Below are 17,339 nucleotides of genomic sequence, written 5' to 3' on the forward strand. Positions count from 1 at the left end.
GTGATAGCTGGAATAGACCCAGCACCGCAGTTTCTAGCTAACGACTACAGAATGTCGAGATTAAAGAGGCACAGTTAGTTTTAGTTCCTGAGAGTTTGATTCCCCCACTCCTCATACAGTGGCAGAGAGCTTATCTGGTGAGCAGTGTGTTCTGCACTCCTACATTCCTGCTGGGGGACCTGGGGCTAGTCACAGTTCTCTCAGAACTCTCCCAGCCCCACCTACCTCACAAGGTGTCTGTTATTGTCAACAATTGTGTGTGTCCAGTGCTGTCAAATAAACTACGACTTCACGATTGGTAGCGATGAATGTCTTCCAGAACATCTTACCCTTAAGAGCCTCGCTCAGGTCTTGCAAACTGAGCCCCCCACCCCGCCCCTGGCAGCTTCCTTGGTGGAGTCAATCCATCTGCTCTGGGTTCTGCCTCTTTTCCTGATGCCTTCCATTTTTCCTGCCATGATTGTATTTTCCAGCCATCCTGGCGTTCTCGTTATGTGACCAGATAGCCTCCGTTGAGCCCAGTGATGGCGAACCTTTTTTTTAGGAACCGAGTGCCCAAATTGCAGCTCAAAATCCACTTATTTTATTAAGCAAAGCGCCAACCGGCAATTTAACTACAGATACTGAGGTTTTAGTTTAGAAAAAATGGTTGGCTCCAGAATAATGCGTTACTGCGAGGGTAAGCAGGTGAGGTGAGCTATTTTGCTTTGAAGAACCGTTGCAACTCTTCCAATGGTGAATCTGACCCTAGAGGGTTTCTCAGAAGCAAAGCCCCATTACCAACAGCGAGCTTACTCGGGTAAAGGATCCGCGCTGGATTCTTCGCGCGAAAAAAAGTGGGGTTTAACATAGCGGCTGCTAAGGGTTACCTACGCAAAGCTTCCGCCAAAACTAGGTCTTAAGAACATAGAAGAGCCACGCTGCCGGATCAGACCAGAGTCCATCCTAGATTACGCATTCTGCTTCTTTCGCCAGTGGCCCACCAGGTGCCTTTAGGGAGGCTCACATGCGGGATGTGAAAGCAGCGACCTTCTGCTGCTGCTGCTCGCGAGCACCTGTGGTCTGCTAAGGCATTTGCAATCTCAGATCAAGGAGGATCAAGATTGGTAGCCATAGATTGACTTCTCCTCCATAAAATCTGTCAAGCCCTTTCAAAGCTGTCAGGTTAGTAAATACCACCTCCGGTGGCAGCAATTTAAACTTACCAACCACAATTAATTTGAAGAGGTGTTTTCCTTTGTTAGTCCTAATTCTTCCCCAGCATTTTCAATGAATGCCCCTGGTTCTAGTATTGTGAAAAGAAAAATTTCTCTCTGTCAACATTTTTCTACCCATGCATAATTTTATAGACTTCAATCATATCCCCTCAGACATCTCGCCGAGCTAAAAGAGTCCCAAGCAGCTGCAGCCTCTCTCCTCACCAAAAGGAAGATTGCTCCAATCCTTCAATCATCGCTTTGTTGCTTCTCGCACTTTTCCTCTCTTGCGGTATACTTTGAGATGTGGCGACCAGAACTGTTCCTGGTACTCAAAAGTGCGATTCTTGCAAAACACTCATAAGGGCACTGACAATCACCGTTTTATCAACTCCTTTCCTAATTATCCCCAGCACATAGAGTTTGCCTTTTTCACGGCTGCCATGCATTGTGTTGACATTTCCTTGGAACTGCTCAGCTGAGACGTAGCCCAAATCATTCTGATGCTGACTGATAGCACTGACCCCTGTAGCGTGTATGTGAAGTTTGGATTTTTTGCCCCTATGTGCATCACTTTACATTTAGCTACATTGAACTGCATTTGCCATTTCTTAGCCCACTCACCTAATTTATCAAGGTCCGCTTGGAGCTCTTCGCAATCCTTTGTGGTTCTCACCACCCTACATAATTTGGTAAAATTATGGTTTAGTATTAGTTTAGTCTTAGGTTTAGTACTAATAATCGAGCCCAGTGGCTAGGCCAACCTAGATGTGTGTGTGTGGGAGGGACAACTCTGTGCGTGCCCACAGAGAGGGCTCTGAGTGCCACCTCTGGCACCCGTGCCATAGGTTCGCCACCACTGGTTTAGCCATTTTAGCTTTGAGGGAGAGTTCAGGCTCAATTTGATTGAGAACCCGTTGCTTTTGCCTTTCCTCAAACTCTCAAGTGCCTGAAACCAGGGGCTGGAGGCCAGTTGAGAATTGGGGGGGGGGGCATCATATCAGCCCTTATCTTTCACCCCGCCACACTGGGGCCTTTCCCCCCACCCCACCCCGTTCGCACTCTGGTCTCTCTGCTTTGGCATCTGTTGTGGTAATCCTATTGTGGCCACAAACATTCCTGATTAAACTGCCAAGGCGTTGTCTACAAGGTTTTATCTGCGAGCAAAGCCAGCTGCCTGGGCCAGGAGGGTAGTGTGTGTGTGTGTGTGTGTGCGCGCACGCGCATGTTTTTGCACATCGGGAAAGAGCAAAGGACGGGAGGAGATAAATGCTTCATGTGCTTTATGTTAGGAAGTATTTCGAAATCTCTTTCCTACCTTCAAGCATCATTGAATGGCAAAGAGGACCCCCAGTGAAATGAACCGTCAAAAGGACGCACAACTGTCAAATGTTGTTCTCAGTGGTCAGCTAGCTAAGCTCCCGGTGGTCTTCTTTTGGTGGAGCGCTCCACGTGGACGGGGCCACTGGCAAGAAGGTCCTGCAACTAGTAACCCTCCCAACAAGCCCTCGTCCCAAACGTGGCTGCCAGGAGCAGAGCTTAAGAACATAAGAACATAAGAAGGAGCCTGCTGGATCAGACCAGAGTCCATCTAGTCCAGCTCTCTGCTACTCGCAGTGGCCCACCAGGTGCCTTTGGGAGCTCACGTGCAGGAGGTGAAAGCAATGGCCTTAAGCACATAAGAAGGCGCCTGCTGGATCAGACCAGAGTCCATCTAGTCCAGCTCTCTGCTACTCGCAGTGGCCCACCAGGTGCCTTTGGGAGCTCACGTGCAGGAGGTGAAAGCAATGGCCTTAAGAACATAAGAAGGAGCCTGCTGGATCAGACCAGAGTCCATCTAGTCCAGCTCTCTGCTACTCGCAGTGGCCCACCAGGTGCCTTTGGGAGCTCACATGCAGGAGGTGAAAGGAACGGCCTTCTGCTGCTGCTGCTCCTGAGCACCTGGTCTGCTAAGGCATTTGCAATCTCAGATCAAAGAGGATCAAGATTGGTAGCCATAAATCAACTTCTTCTCCATAAATCTGTCCAAGCCCCTTTTAAAGCTTCTTGGGGTACCGTTATAATCTCCCCCCTCTAAAAAACCAACAACCCCAGTATATTGAGGGTCTGACAATCACCTCCTGCAAACTGCATTAGACTAGGCTGTGATCCATATTTTAAGCCTCCCTGACCACCATCCCAACTTCAGTGTGGTGGTCTTGGAACCTCACAGCACGTCGCTTCTTGCCCTCACACCGTGACAGAAAGAGTTTTCACCACCATTTCTCTCTCCGCGTGCCCTCCGAAAACCCACCCGTCCACTCGCTGTGCAGGGTTATGTCGGCATGAGGCGCCGTTAACGTGTTACCCTAAATTGGCAAGTCCCCACTTTCGATAAGGAAATTATCTGGGAACCAAGAGAGCCTGCCAAGGGTGCGGGCAAAGCGTTAGGAGCAAAAACTTACCAGCACACAGCCCAGAAAACCCACAACACCTGTCTCTTCTTGCCCTGATGGGCTGGTTTTCTGCTTGCAGGCAGCTTTCAATACCTGGGGGCGTCCCAAAAGGAAGTCCTCTAGGGGTGGTCTGCCTAAATCAGGGGTAGGGAACCTGCGGCTCGAGAGCCGCATGCGGCTCTTCTGCCCTTGCACTGCGGCTCCACGAGCCGAGCCACTGGCCCCATCCTTGCCCGCCCTGCCTGAATGAGCAGAGTAAAAGGTTAAAAAACCCAATATATAGAGTGTTATCTTTATTTTAAATGTCAAAAATTATTTGCGGCTCCAAGTGTTTTCTTTTCCCATGGAAAACGGGTCCAAATGGCTCTTTGAGTGTTAAAGGTTCCCTACCCCTGAACTAAATAGTGCAGCCTGTCTGTTTCCCCTAATCTTTCCTTTTCCCGGTGCCCCCCCCCTCTTTTCCCTTTCCTGCTCCCCTTTCCCTCCCCGCCTCCCCCCCCCCCCTTTGTTGGGTCCTGCTAAATTAAATAGTAAAATTGCAACAGAAGGTGAAAAACGTGCATAAATGGGCGGGTGGCCCCTGGCAGTTTTAGGCTGTTTATAACTTAATTTAAAATGATATTTTTGATAGTGTAAGTTTTAAAGTATGGGTCATGTTTCACACTTGTTTGACAGCTGGAACGTGCCCCGTGCCTTGCTTCGGAAGGGTGGCGAAGAAACAGTCAAGAAATAAATTTAACGTGAGCTATTGTATATATCCCATGATCTTGCCCAGTGTCCCCACCGGCTCAGGGCAAAGGGGGGGGGGCTCTGACGTCATGCTGTGGTACTCACAGGTATACTGCCTCTGAGCCTGGACGGTCTCTTAGAGCCAGCCTGGTTGGGTGAGGTGGCCGTAGATCTCCCGAGTCCTCCCCCTCCCCGCCTCAGAGCTCACCTGGGCTCCCTGCCGCCGCCGGATCTGGCCCGTGCCGCCTCGTGTGGAGCGGGGGCTTCGCTGGCGGCTCTCGAGCCCGGGGGCAGCAGCAGCAGCAGCAGCAGCCCGACCCCCACTCGCTAGTCGGTCCGGCTGCAAAGGAGATCCGCGCGCGGGGAAGAGCTGGGCCAGTCAGTGCCCTGGGCAGGCGGGGTCTGACGCTGGCCGGCGCCTCCAGGCTGGGTGGAGCCTCCAGGTGCAAGAGCAGTCCACCTCCGCGGGCGGCGGGCCGGGCTGCTGTTCGCTGGCGGGAGGGCGGACTCGGGAGGAGGAGGAGGAGGAGGAGGCGGCGGCTTAGGGCGGCGGGCGGGCCGGGCACGCAGGTGCGGGGGGCGGCGGCGGCGGCGGCCGGTGGGGGGTGGGGGGGAGGCGGGAGGCCGCGCGCAGGCAGCCCATGGCGGCCCGGCGGGGCGAGGAGGGCGATGGGCCTGAACGGGGTCTCGCCGCCCTTCCGCCAGCTGGGCTGCTTCTCGCCCGTGCTCTGCCAGTGCAAGGTCACCTGCAGCAACCGCACCCTCTCGCTCGTCTTCGGCTGCAAGGTAGGCAGGCAGGCAGGCAGGCAGGCGCCCCGCCCGGGGTGGGAGGGGGTGCGGGGGGGGGGGGGCCCGGGGGCGCGGCGGCCCTCGCGGCCGGAGAAGGCGGGCAGGCGCCGGGGACGCTGCTGGGCTCCTCCCGCTGAGCCAGGCGCGTCCCTGCCCGGCCTAGCCGGCTGCCAAGTGCCCGGCGCTCCGCCTGGCCTGGCGTCGCCTGCCTGCCTGCCCTTCCCTCGGCGGGGCGCGCTCCTTGGGCCGGGGGCTTCCTGGCTGGGGGGGGGCGGGGGGGGGGCGAAGGCGACTCGGGGCGCTCAGTGGGGCCGGTACTCCCGGGGAGCGGAGCTCTCGCGCCGGGTGGAGAGCCCGCCGGCCTTCCAGGAGATCCCCAGGCCCCGGCGGGAGGTTGGCAGGCAGGCAGCCCCGCCCTTGGCATCCCGCCAGGACTCCGGCGCCCGGATCCCGTGCCCGGCCGCCCTTCCCGGGCGCCCTGGCTGAGGCCGGCCTTAGGAAAGGGGGTGATCGCTGAACTGGTCCCCTCGACTCCGGGCTTGGGGGTCCCGCGGTGGGCGGGGCGGGGCGGGGGGAGCTGTGGGCGGGGGCCGCCTGCAAGGAGCCGGGCGGGGGCGCGGGGGGGGGGGCAGGAATCTCTGAGCTGCCTCTAATCCCCCTCCGGCTTCTTCTTCTTTCTTGTCCTTGCCAAATCCTGGCGCGTTTGTGAACCTGGGATTAAGGCGCTGTAATCTGCTGACACGGAGCGAAGGAGGGCCGCCATCCGCACCCCCGCCAGCCAGGGAGGGAGGGAGGCTGGAAATGAGCAAGGGAAGGGGGGGGGAGCCTGCAGGCGGCGCCCCCCCTCCTCCCAGCCCTGCCACTAAACCTCTGTTCTGACTCTGACCCTTGTGCGCGCCCCCCCCCCCTTCCCGCCGCCCAGATCCACCCGGTGCAGCCTCCCCCCCTTCCCTTCCCTTTTAAGCCTCCTTATCAAAGCTGAAGAAAGCAGATCAAAGAAGCGGGGAGTGGGGAGGGGGCGTCCCCAAGTGCGGGATGCTCCTCCTGAGGGGGAGCGGGCAGGCAGGCAGCAGAAGGGAGAGCCCAGATAGAAGTGGGGGGGGGGGCTCTGCTGGAAATTTGGGGAGTGGGGGAGGAGGGGCCTCCTGGGGCAAACCTCTTCTGGAGAGGGAGAATTGCAGGCGCCCCGAGTGGAAGGGGTGGGTGAGTGGGTGGGTGACCCCTCCTCCTAGGGAGGCCCCTGGCTGGCCCCCTTCAGAAAGAAGGGATGAGCTCCCCCTGTCCTCCCCCAATGGAGTGCCTGAGGGCTCTCTGGGGTCCCAGGCAATGCAGGGGGTCACCCCCAAGACGGGCCTTGTAGCTGGCCAGGCCAAACTGGGCCTCAGGAGAAGACCTCTCAGCTGTGCTGATGGAGGAACTGGTTGGCAGGCGTGCCACAGGGGCCCTGCGGGGGGGGGGGGGAGGTCTGAGCCAGCAGGACTCTTCTGATGGTCTTGTGGCCCCAGCTTTATGTTGCAGTGGGCCGGCCAAAAGCAGCCCCCCCCCCTTGTTGCTGTCAGCCAATCAGAAGCTGGGCTAACCTAACCCACCAGCTGGCCAGCTGGAGGGACAAGCTGTGTTCAGATTCAAGTGGGGGCCAGAAGGATACTTGTCAGGGGGGGAGCTTCAGACTGATCCTGCGCTGAGCAGGGGGTGGGGTGGGGTGGGGTGGGGGGGCTGGACCCCCCCACTCCCAGGGTTGGAGGGCCAGGATTCAGAGATGGCCGAAAAGCCTCCTTTTCTTCCCGTCCTGGGAAGTCTTCAGCCGGTGGGGCAGGAAGAGAGACAGGGAGCGCGTCAGTTTCGGATCAACCCGGCTTCATCTTGTGGCAGATCAGCTGGGGTTGGTGTGTGGACAGTGGCGTACCAGGGGTAAATCGTGCCCAGAGACAAATTGTCTCCAGGACGCCCCCCCAGGCTCTGCCGCCCCCAGGCTCTGCCGCCTACCACCCCAACTCCGCCCCTGATGCCCCAGGCTCCACCCCCAGTTCCTCGACCCGCCCATGTCACCATGGGCAGGTCATGACTTCCTTCCTGCGACTCCACTGCCAACATGGTGTCACGATTCAGAGCAGCGGACTCCAATCTGGAGAACCGGGTTCAATTCCCCGCTCCTCCGCATGACGTCTGCTGGGTGGCCTTGGGCTAGTCACAGATATTTAGAGCTCTCTCAGCCCCGCCCACCTCACAAGGTGTCTGTGGTGGGGTGAGGAAGGGAAAAGGAGTTTCTAAGCCACCTTGAGACTCCTTGCAGGAGAGAAAGGTAGATTCCCAGACCTTTGACCCTTTTGGTCGCCCTCCTCTGGACCTGTTCCAGCTTGTCAGTGTCCTCCTTTGATCTGAGACTGCAAATGCCTTAACAGTCCAGGTGCTCAGGAGCAGCAGCCGCAGAAGGCCCTTGCTTTCACCTCCTGCACGTGAGCTCCCAAAGGCACCTGGTGGGCCACTGCGAGTAGCAGAGAGCTGGACTAGATGGACTCTGGTCTGATCCAGCTGGCTTGTTCTTATGTTCTTATGAGTGTTGGGCACCGGACCAACCCTCACTCCATGGGCATTGTGTGTAAACCGTGGATCTCCAACAGGGTGCCCGGGGGCACTGGGGCAGCCGCCAACCCCTTTCCTGGCACCCACTGAGTATTTTTAGAAAGTGGGGGTGGCCAGGTGGATCTCTTTCCTTGTAAAACTTCTAACTTGCTGTGCAGATTGAAGTAACGTTTCGACCACACCTGCCACGATTGTGTTGATTTTATTCTCTCTGGCTCTTCTTTCCCAGAGTATTGTTGACATTTTCCTCTTCTCAACCCTTTCACCTGGGCATTATCTCTGTGTGTGGTTGGTTCTACCTCCCTGTGGTCATTTTGTGGCAGAATTCAAAAGGTGACCAGTGGCCCAGGAGAAGAAGAAGAAGAGTTTGGATTTATATCCCCCCTTTCTCTCCTGCAGGAGACTCAAAGGGGCTGACAATCTCCTTGCCCTTCCCCCCTCACAACAAACACCCTGTGAGGTGGGTGGGGCTGAGAGAGCTCCGAGAAGCTGTGACTAGCCCAAGGTCACCCAGCTGGCGTGTGTGGGCCACTGCAAGTAGCAGAGTGCTGGACTAGATGGACTCTGGTCTGATCCAGCAGGCTAGTTCTTATGTTCTTAAGGCCATTGCTTTCACCTCCTGCATGTGAGCTTACTTTATGAATGGGAGGGACGGCCACCTTTTTAGGATTTGGGCAGGTTGTCAGCTGGTGGACCAGGATTGGGGGGGAGGGCGCTAGAAGAAAGTGTTCAGTTCAGGCAGAGAGCGGCTCTGAATTTCTGGCATTTGTCCTGCGAGGAAGCGTTGGGTGCTTCTGGAGCTCCAGTTGCATTCCGAAGGTCCGCCCTGCCAGTCTGGGGGTCCTGCTGTTTATTCCTCGGCTTGTGTATTTTTGAAGTACGCAGAAGACGTTGCAAACTACTTCCAGCATCTTGCCTTGCGGCATTTCCTCTGTGTGGCCTCTGACGTGGCAGGCGCCCGATCAGAACACCTCATTGAGGTGAAGGATGATTTGGGGAGGGGCGGTGGCATCTGTTTGGCATGCAGAAAGACCCCAGGTTCAACCCCTGGCGTCTCCAGTTAAAAGGATCAGGCAGCAGCACATGTGAAAGACCTACGCAGCAGTGGTGTAGGAGGTTAAGAGCTCGTGTATCTAATCTGGAGGAACTGGGTTTGATTCCCAGCTCTGCCGCCTGAGCTGTGGAGGCTTATCTGGGGAATTCAGATTAGCCTGGGCACTCCCACACATGCCAGCTGGGTGACCTTGGGCTAGTCACAGCTTCTCGGAGCTCTCTCAGCCCCACCCACCTCACAGGGTGTTTGTTGTGGGGGGGGGGGAAGGGCAAGGAGATTGTAAGACCCTTTGAGTCTCCTGCAGGAGAGAAAGGGGGGATATAAATCCAAACTTCCTCCTCTCCTCCTCCTCCTCTTTCTCCTTCTCCTTCTTCTCTTCTTCTTTCTCTTCCTCTTCTTCTTCTTGCTTCTCTCTTTCTTCTTCTTCTTCTTCTTCTTCGCCAGCTGGCTGCTGTACCTTCTTCAGCTGTTCTTCAGCCTTCTTCTTCTTCTTCTTCTTCCTCCTCCTCCTCCTCCTCCTCCTCCTCCTCCTCTCCTCCTCCTCCTCCTCCTCCTCCTCCTCCTCCTCCTCCTCCTCCTCCTCCTCCTCTCCTCCTCCTCCTCTCCTCCTCTCCTCCTCCTCCTCCTCCTCCTCCTCCTCCTCCTCCTCCTCCTCCTCTCCTCCTCCTCCTCTTCTTCTCCTCCTCCTCCTCCTTCTCCTCCTCCTCCTCCTCCTCCTCTGCCTGAAACCCTGGAGAACCGTTCCCGGCTTGATTGGTAGACTCAGCTGACCTTGAAGGGAGTGCTGAGGGTCTGACTCATGGCTCGCTTTGGAGTAAGGCCGTGGCTCAGTGGCAGAGCCTCTGCACAGCATGCGGAAGGCCGCCAGTTCAAACCTCAGCACCCCGTTAAAAGAATTAGGAAGTGGGTGTTGTGGAAGATCTCTGTCTGGGAGCCTGCGGGGCGGCTGCCTGTCCGAAGTGGTCAGTGGCGACCTGGACGGGCCGAGGGAGCTCCGTGGATGTGCAGAACTGTTACAGACCCTCCGGAGCCCCCTTGTCTTGCCAAGAGCCTCGCACGCTACGTGGCTTTGTGGTAATCCAGCCTGTGCCAGACTCAGCAGTCCTGGGATACTTGGGAGAGGAATAAGGTCAGGCTCTGGCGACCCTTTGCGAGGCCAGGCCGGGGCTGACGTGTCCTCGTCGTGGAGGAGGGGAGAGGGCTTTGGTGTGCGTGTCAGCCAGACGGGCACATATTTCTGCTGGCGTTGGCTGCCTGCGGCGGGTTTGAAATAAAATATTTCTGGACTAAGCATTTCTCAGTCCGGGATGCCGTGTGCCCTGTCCTATCTGCTGTTCCATCTTGTTTGCAGAAGTCTCCGGTGTGTGTGTTTTTCTCTCCTCAAGTACAGTGTCCGCATTCGATCAGGGAGCCATTCTGTGTGCCCGTGAGTTACGCTTTTATGGGATGGACCGCCGGGCCGTTCCTGGGGGTTTTTTTTCCCGCTTTGTGAATCAATGTGATCGCAGGCTAACCTTGGAGAGGGTGTCCCGGTACGTGCCCAGATTCTGGCCTTCCCCTGAAACTGCTTGTGCTTGACAGACCAAACGTAGACTTTTAAGGTTCGTCTGGTGTCCCTCTCTGGTGCATTTTGGCAATTGCTCAGGGCCTGTGGTGTGAGTAAAATAAAAGGAAACACTTCTTCACGCAACGTGTGATTGGTGTTTGGAAGATGCTGCCACAGGAGGTGGTGTTGGCCACTGACCTGGATAGCTTTAGAAGGGGCTTGGATAGATTTATGGAGGAGAAGTCGATTTATGGCTACCAATCTTGATCCTCTTTGATCTGAGATTGCAAATGCCTTAACAGTCCAGGTGCTCGGGAGCAACAGCCGCAGAAGGCCATTGCTTTCACCTCCTGCATGTGAGCTCCCAAAGGCACCTGGTGGGCCACTGCGAGTAGCAGAGAGCTGGACTAGATGGACTTTGGTCTGATCCAGCTGGCTTGTTCTTATGTTCTTATGTTCTTATGAGTGTTGGGCACTGGATCAACCCTCACTCCATGGGCATTGTGTGTAAACCGTGGATCTCCAACATGGTGCCCGGGGGCACTGGGGCAGCCGCCAACCCCTTTCCTGGCACCCACTAAGTATTTTTAGAAAGTGGGGGTGGCCAGGTGGATCTCTTGCCTTGTAAAACTTCTAACTTGCTGTGCAGATTGAAGTAACGTTTCGACCTCACCTGCCTTAGATTGTGTTGAATTTATTCTCTCTGGCTCTTCTTTCCCAGAGTATTGTTGACATTTTCCTCTTCTCAACCCTTTCACCTGGGCTTTCTCTCTCTGTGTGGCTGGTTCTACCTCCCTGTCGTCATTTTGTGGCAGAATTCAAAAGGTGACCAGTGGCCAAAGAGAAGAAGAAGAAGAGTTTGGATTTATATCCCCCCTTTCTCTCCTGCAGGAGACTCAAAGGGGCTTACAATTTCCTTTCCCTTCCCCCCTCACAACAAACACCCTGTGAGGTGGGTGGGGCTGAGAGAGCTCTGAGAAGCTGTGACTCGCCCAAGGTCACCCAGCTGGCGTGTGTGGGAGTGCGCAGGCTAATCTGAATTCCCCAGAGAAGCCTCCACAGCTCAGGCGGCAGAGCTGGGAATCAAACCCGGTTCCTCCAGATTAGCGTACACCTGCTCTTAACCACTACGCCACTGCTGCTCCTGAGGTTAAAACAGCCCTGGAAGGGCCACCTTGGAAGGCGGAAAAGACCAAACACAAAAATGGTGTTTAAGTGGTGCAGGCCTTTGAGTTCCACAGAACGCTTCAGCCTGTCCCAAGAGAGCAGGGTGTTTCACAGCAGCCAGTGCTCATGAATTACTCATCCGATAGAAATCCCGATGCCGAGGTGGTGCCTTTTTGTTTCGACTCATCAGAATAAGCAAGCTTTTGAGTTCTCCAGATGCGTTGCTCATCTGGCTGGATTTTTCAGTGCAAAATGGGGAGAGGGGGTTTAAATTTGTCGAGGCTTAAAAAGCAACATAGGATTGGGAATTTAGGAATTCTGGAGAGGGGCGCTAGGGGAGGATTTAGGGCTCAGTGACAGTCTCTCCACCTGGCATCTGCAGGTAAAAGGATAGGTGAAATAGGTGAAATCCCTCCACCTGAGTCTCTGGAAAGCCACGCCCAGTCTTAGTGGGAGGTTCTGCCCTTGCTGATGCTGTGATTCAGCAGACAGCAGCTTCCTTTGAGTTCTGCGATCGTTTGGTTGGTTCTAATTTTTTTTAAAGTGTGGCTGTTGAGTTGAGCATTTGGCTGTAGTCCGACACTGCGACCTTCCGTCTTCTCCTGTTGTTTTGGTGATTGTGTCCCTTGAAGAAGCCCCTCTGTTCTAGGGAAAACACGTTTGCCCTCAAAGCCAGGCTCCACTGCCGGGAAAATGTGGATCTCCCTGTTAGAACAGGTGTAAATGTTTAGATGGGCAAAATCTAAATGACAGCTGTACCCTCCTTCAAACTGGTGCCGCTTCAACACTCCCTCCCGTGGTGGCGAACCTATGGCACTCCAGATGTTCATGGACTGCAATTCCCATCAGCCCCTGCCAGCAGGGCCAATTGAAAGATGCTCCCATCTGTACTTTACTCTCATTCTTGTTCCAAGAATTTCAAGCAGTGTTTGTGGTTTATTATTACAACAACCCTGCGGGGTGCTAGGCAGAGGGAGGTTGATTGACCCAGAGGCACTTTGTGAATCTGGGCCCGGCCCATTTTCCTGCAATAGCTCTCACAGTGTCAGTCAATCAAGTTTATTTACGATCTTGGAGGGGTCTGTAACCAGCGGCTCTCCAGATGTGCATGGACTACAATTCCCATCAGCCCCTGCCAATTGGCCATGCTGGCAGGGGCTGATGGGAATTGTAGTCCATGAATATCTGGTGTGCCATAGGTTCGCCACCCACCACTAGTATGGTCTGGATTGTGTTTGCAGCCGCCTCTTCTTGGCCTGGATATCTTCCCTTCCCTTTCCATATCAGTTTTTATAGATGATTTCCTGAACCTCCGAGCAAGAGCAAACTCATATGTGGATATTAATTGCTTGACACCTTCCTTGTCTTGGGGCTGAAATAGCCCCCACAAGGTGCTCTGCGCGTGGTCAGAGAACCTGACTCTTTCCCACACATCTGCACGTGCTCTGAAGCATTCAGGTAGCCCCTCCGTTGCCCCACAGAGCGGTGGTCTTCCGTGGGGCAGCCACCCCTTGAGTTGAGGATTGCCAAGTAATCAGCTCTTTAAGCCTGGCTTTGGGGGGGGGGGGCTCAGCCAGCTGTCTGCTGGTTTCCCCTGGGGAATGGGCGGCCTTCAGCGCCCCCCCCCCCCCGCCCTATGCTCCCTCCCCCACACCAATCTGCTTTCCCAGGCAACGGAGCGTTTTAAAATTCCCAGGCTAACCGTGTTCTTCAAGGCTTCGGCGACAGCGCAGAAACAGCCGCTGTCCTGATTTTCTACGATCTTCAGGCTTGTTGGGGGGCGGGATACCCACAGGTGTGGCTGAGCAGCCAGGCGGCGCACCTCGCAAACACCCCCACGCTGCCCCCCTTCCTGTGCCCGTCTTGCGCGGCACACGGGTTTCGTCTCCCAAACGTCTGGGTGAGATCCACAAGGGAGCGTTGAAGTCGGAACGTAGGGTCTGCTCAAATCCTTGTCGGTTGCGTCCAAGGGCTCCGCGGCGTGGCCCGTCCCGGGGCTTCACCACCGGGGCGAAGTTGAGAAGCATCAGAGGTGATGGGAGAGCGAGGCTGGCACCTTGGCCCAGCGAGAGAGACCCGTGAGGACACCAAGTGCAGGCGAGGCCTTCTTCCTCGGAAAAGTGTAGCTCCGCCGGAGAGGGAGGGGAGGAACCGGTGGCCACGTCCTGTAGGGAAAGATGCTCTGAGGCACATAGAAGAGTTTGGATTTATCTCCCCCCTTTCTCTCCTGCAGGAGACTCAAAGGGGCTGACAATCTCCTAGCCCCAGGCGAATGGTTTTAAAATTCCCAGGCTAACCGTGTTCTTCAAGGCTTCGGCGACAGCGCAGAAACAGCCGCTGTCCTGATTTTCTACGATCTTCAGGCTTGTTGGGGGGCGGGATACCCACAGGTGCGGCTGAGCAGCCAGGCGGCGCACCTCGCAAACACCCCCACGCTGCCCCCCTTCCTGTGCCCGTCTTGCGCGGCACACGGGTTTCGTCTCCCAAACGTCTGGGTGAGATCCACAAGGGAGCGTTGGAAGTCGGAACTTAGGGTCTGCTCAAATCCTTGTCGGTTGCGTCCAAGGGCTCCCGCGGCGTGGCCCGTCCCGGGGCTTCACCACCGGGGCGAAGTTGAGAAGCATCCAGAGGTGATGGGAGGAGCCGAAGGCTGGCACCCTTGGCCCGAGGGCCGGTGAGGGACACCAAGTGCAGGCGAGGCCTTCTTCCTCGGAAAAGTGTAGCAGCTCCGCTTGGCGGAGGGAGGGAGGAACCCATTGGCCCGTCCTTGTAGGGAAAAGATGCTCTGAGAGCACATAAAGAGTTTGGATTTATCTCCCCCTTTCTCTCCTGGAGACTCAAAGGGCTGACAATCTCTAAGCCACTTCCCCCCTCAGCAAACGCCTGTGGAGACCGTGGGCTAGCCCAAGGTCACCAACTGGCATTGATGGGAGTGCACAGGCTAATCTGAATTCCCCAGAAGCCTCCACAGCTCCAGGGGCTTGCGACAGAGCTGGGAACCAAACCAATTGAATACGAGCTCTTAACCCCCTCACCACAAACACCTACCAATGAGTAGATTTGGGGCAAGAACTCGAAGCTGTGACTAGCCCAAGGTCACCCAGCTGGCGTGTGTGGGAGTGCACAGGCTAATCTGAATTCCCCAGAGAAGCCTCCACAGCTCAGGCAGCAGAGCTGGGAACCAAACCCAGATTAGATACACGAGCTCTTAACCTCCTACGCCACTGCTGCGTGTGTTCCCGCAGGTGTGAGGGTTGCTCACTTCCACCTGTTCACCTCCCCTCCGTCGGCCAAGGCTGGTTCTGCCTCCTCTGACCGGCAGAGGGGCTCTTCCGAGATGAACAGAGGCCTTTCCCCTCCCCTATCCCTGACGCTTCCAACTGGACATGCTGGGGAGTCAACTGGGGCCCCCTCTGCGTGCTGAACAGGGGTTTTTCGCTGAGCCGTGGCCCCTCCTGACCTGAAGGCAAGCACAGGTACAGGTCTGCTTCCCTGCCTCCAAAGTAGGGGACTGAGAGGCAGCCAAAGGGCTTATTCGGGCCTCAGAGGAGTTGCCGCACGCGCCCAGACAGCTCCCGTTAATAAGCGGGGCAGCTGGAGTTCCTGAGTTGTCTTCAAGGGCAGCTCCACGTGGAATGTCCTCCAGTAATCAATGCTTAAGGTTACAGTGGGGCTGGCAGCGGGGTGCCCTCTTCCCTTCCCGACCCTTCCCATCTCTCTGGCAGGCAGAAATTCAACAGGTCACCCATGACTGTCTGTCAGTTTTCCTGCTTGCCCTGCAGCACAGCCAGGTTAGGAAGAGCCGAATGCGAAACCCCGAGCCAAGGCCTCCTGTTTCCTTTGCAAAGGATTCTGGGAGGGAGGCCCCGGCCAGGACAAGCAAACGGGTCTTGGCTGCAAGTCTAGGAGGCGAGGTCTGGGTGTGAATCTCACCAGACGGCAGCAGAGCCCCCTCCCCCCCCGCAGGGCCTCCCGAGAAGTGCTTCCGTGGCATCAGCCATGACGGGTGCCGTGGCGCTGACGCTCTGCCTCTTCCCTTTCAGAAATATCGTTACCAAGATGAAGACAGCCCCCCGCTGGAACACAGCCCTGCCCACCTCCCCAACCAGGTAAAGGCCCCCGAGCTGGTCCACGTGGCGGAGAAGAACCTGTCCCAGATCGAGAGTGTCCACGGCTACGTGTCCCACTCGCACATCTCCCCCATGAAGGTAGGAAGGGGGGGCGAGGGTGCCCCAGGCAGAAGAGGGAGCGCTGCCCAGCACTGCCGCCACTGCGGGCGTACCCGGCCCCGCCCACCTCTGCCACCCACGCCCTCCACCACGCCGGCACCCACACCCACGCGTGCCTGCATCCGAGCCTGCGGGCAGTGCTGAGTCCCCGTGCTGTTTGTGTGTCTCTCTTCACGTGTTGGTGTGCGCCCGGTGCTGGTTGCGTGTCGGCACGTGTGCGGGACTCTTGACGTGTGCGTTGCTCCCTTCAGGTGTGAGATGCGTATCTGAGTGATGGAGTGATGGCTAGAAGCGTGGGAGTGGGCAGTGAGGTTGAAGGGGAGGGGTTGTGGCTCTGTGCAGAAGGTCGTGGGTTTGGTCCCCAGCAGCAGCTTCACCTCCAGGTATGGGGTGGTGGGCCAGCTCTCTCTGTCTCAGACCCTGGAGAGCGGCTGGCGGTCTGAGCAGACAGTTCTGGCCTTGATGGACCCTGGTTCTGGTCCTGCATACGGCTGCTTCCTGTTTTCATACAGAACTGCCCGCCTCCTCCGGTATTCGGTTCCTGCTTAGGAGTGCGGGGTTGTTATTTGTGCATGCAGCAGTGTTTGTATATAAATGTGTGGCGATTGATGCGTACAGCAGGTTGTTGTGTGTATTAGCACATCTGTGTAATGCTTTCTCAACATTTTTTAATCGCGATAGATAGGTCAGCCCAAGGTAGTCATCTCTGCTAAGCGATATTCTCGTCTCGCACCTTGGCGTGCCAGGGAGATGATAGCTTGCTGCGCACGCGGCGATGTCGGGGCAAGAGCTCTCTCTGGGGCGCTCGCGACCAACAAACTTCTCTCCAGCGCATAGGCGGCTTCCTAGCGCTTATTAACTCGGTATTAAATGCGCCCGATGTTGTTATTAATGCAGGCGCAGTAGCCCGTTTTCGCAGTTTGGTCGAAAAGGCGCTTCCGGAGAGCAGGTTATGGCGTGAAGTAAGGTGGAGTGCTGGCACTATGATGAAGCGGAAGATATAGATGAAGGGACAGCGGGGGGGGGGGCTAAAGCGGGGAGGGAATATCAGGGGAAGACCTTGACTTCCATTCTGGGCCTCCATATCAACTGAGTGGCCATTGGATGAGACGGGATGCTGGACCAGATAGACTGCTCTGATCCAGCGGGGCTCTTCTGACGTTCTTGAGCCCGGTTGCAGCCTGCTCTGCTATCTCTGCCAAAGAGTCTTGCATCTGGAGGTGCGCAGCCAGGGGGTTGAAAGAGTGCGCGGCGTCCGTGTGCGCGGAGTTGTTTTGGAGTCACGGTGAGAGTCGGGGACGATGTCTTTGGGCACCCCTGCACTCTTGCCGTGTAAAAGGTCGTGTTTTTGGGCATCCTGAGATTTGGTGATTCGTTTGTGTGTCTTACCATTTGCGTTGATGGCTTATTTGCACATTCCTTGGCTTGTAATGACCGCGCTTGGGCCCTGTCTTAAGTTTTGCGATGAGTTTCCTTTCTTCATTTGGCCTTCGTAACTGTCACAGGTCAAAACATTCAGGCCCCGTCCGCGCATGCAGAAGAATCCACTTTCAGTCCACTTTTCACAATTGTTTGCAAGTGGATTTTGCTATACCGCACAGTAACATCCAG

The 17,339-nt window shown here is 56.2% G+C and overlaps 1 protein-coding gene across 16 annotated transcripts in view; it reads left to right on the top strand.

Moving 5' to 3' along the window:
• The window catches only part of DLG4 (discs large MAGUK scaffold protein 4), a 124,855-nt gene that overhangs the window by 63,909 nt on the left and 43,607 nt on the right, over positions 1 to 17,339 (top strand). For 5 of the 16 annotated variants that reach the window (XM_048516332.1, XM_048516334.1, XM_048516343.1 and 2 more), the window contains one exon: positions 15,543 to 15,608. The exons of 2 other annotated variants lie outside the window; for them this stretch is intronic. In XM_048516332.1, the coding sequence (XP_048372289.1) occupies positions 15,543 to 15,608 (66 nt within the window). Of the gene's footprint in view, positions 1 to 4,983; positions 5,147 to 15,542; positions 15,708 to 17,339 lie in introns of those variants that run through there. 9 more of the 16 variants (XM_048516329.1, XM_048516331.1, XM_048516337.1 and 6 more) reach the window with 6 other exon arrangements.

Source organism: Sphaerodactylus townsendi, linkage group LG15 (assembly GCF_021028975.2).
Source record: "Sphaerodactylus townsendi isolate TG3544 linkage group LG15, MPM_Stown_v2.3, whole genome shotgun sequence".
Lineage (NCBI taxonomy): Eukaryota > Metazoa > Chordata > Lepidosauria > Squamata > Sphaerodactylidae > Sphaerodactylus > Sphaerodactylus townsendi.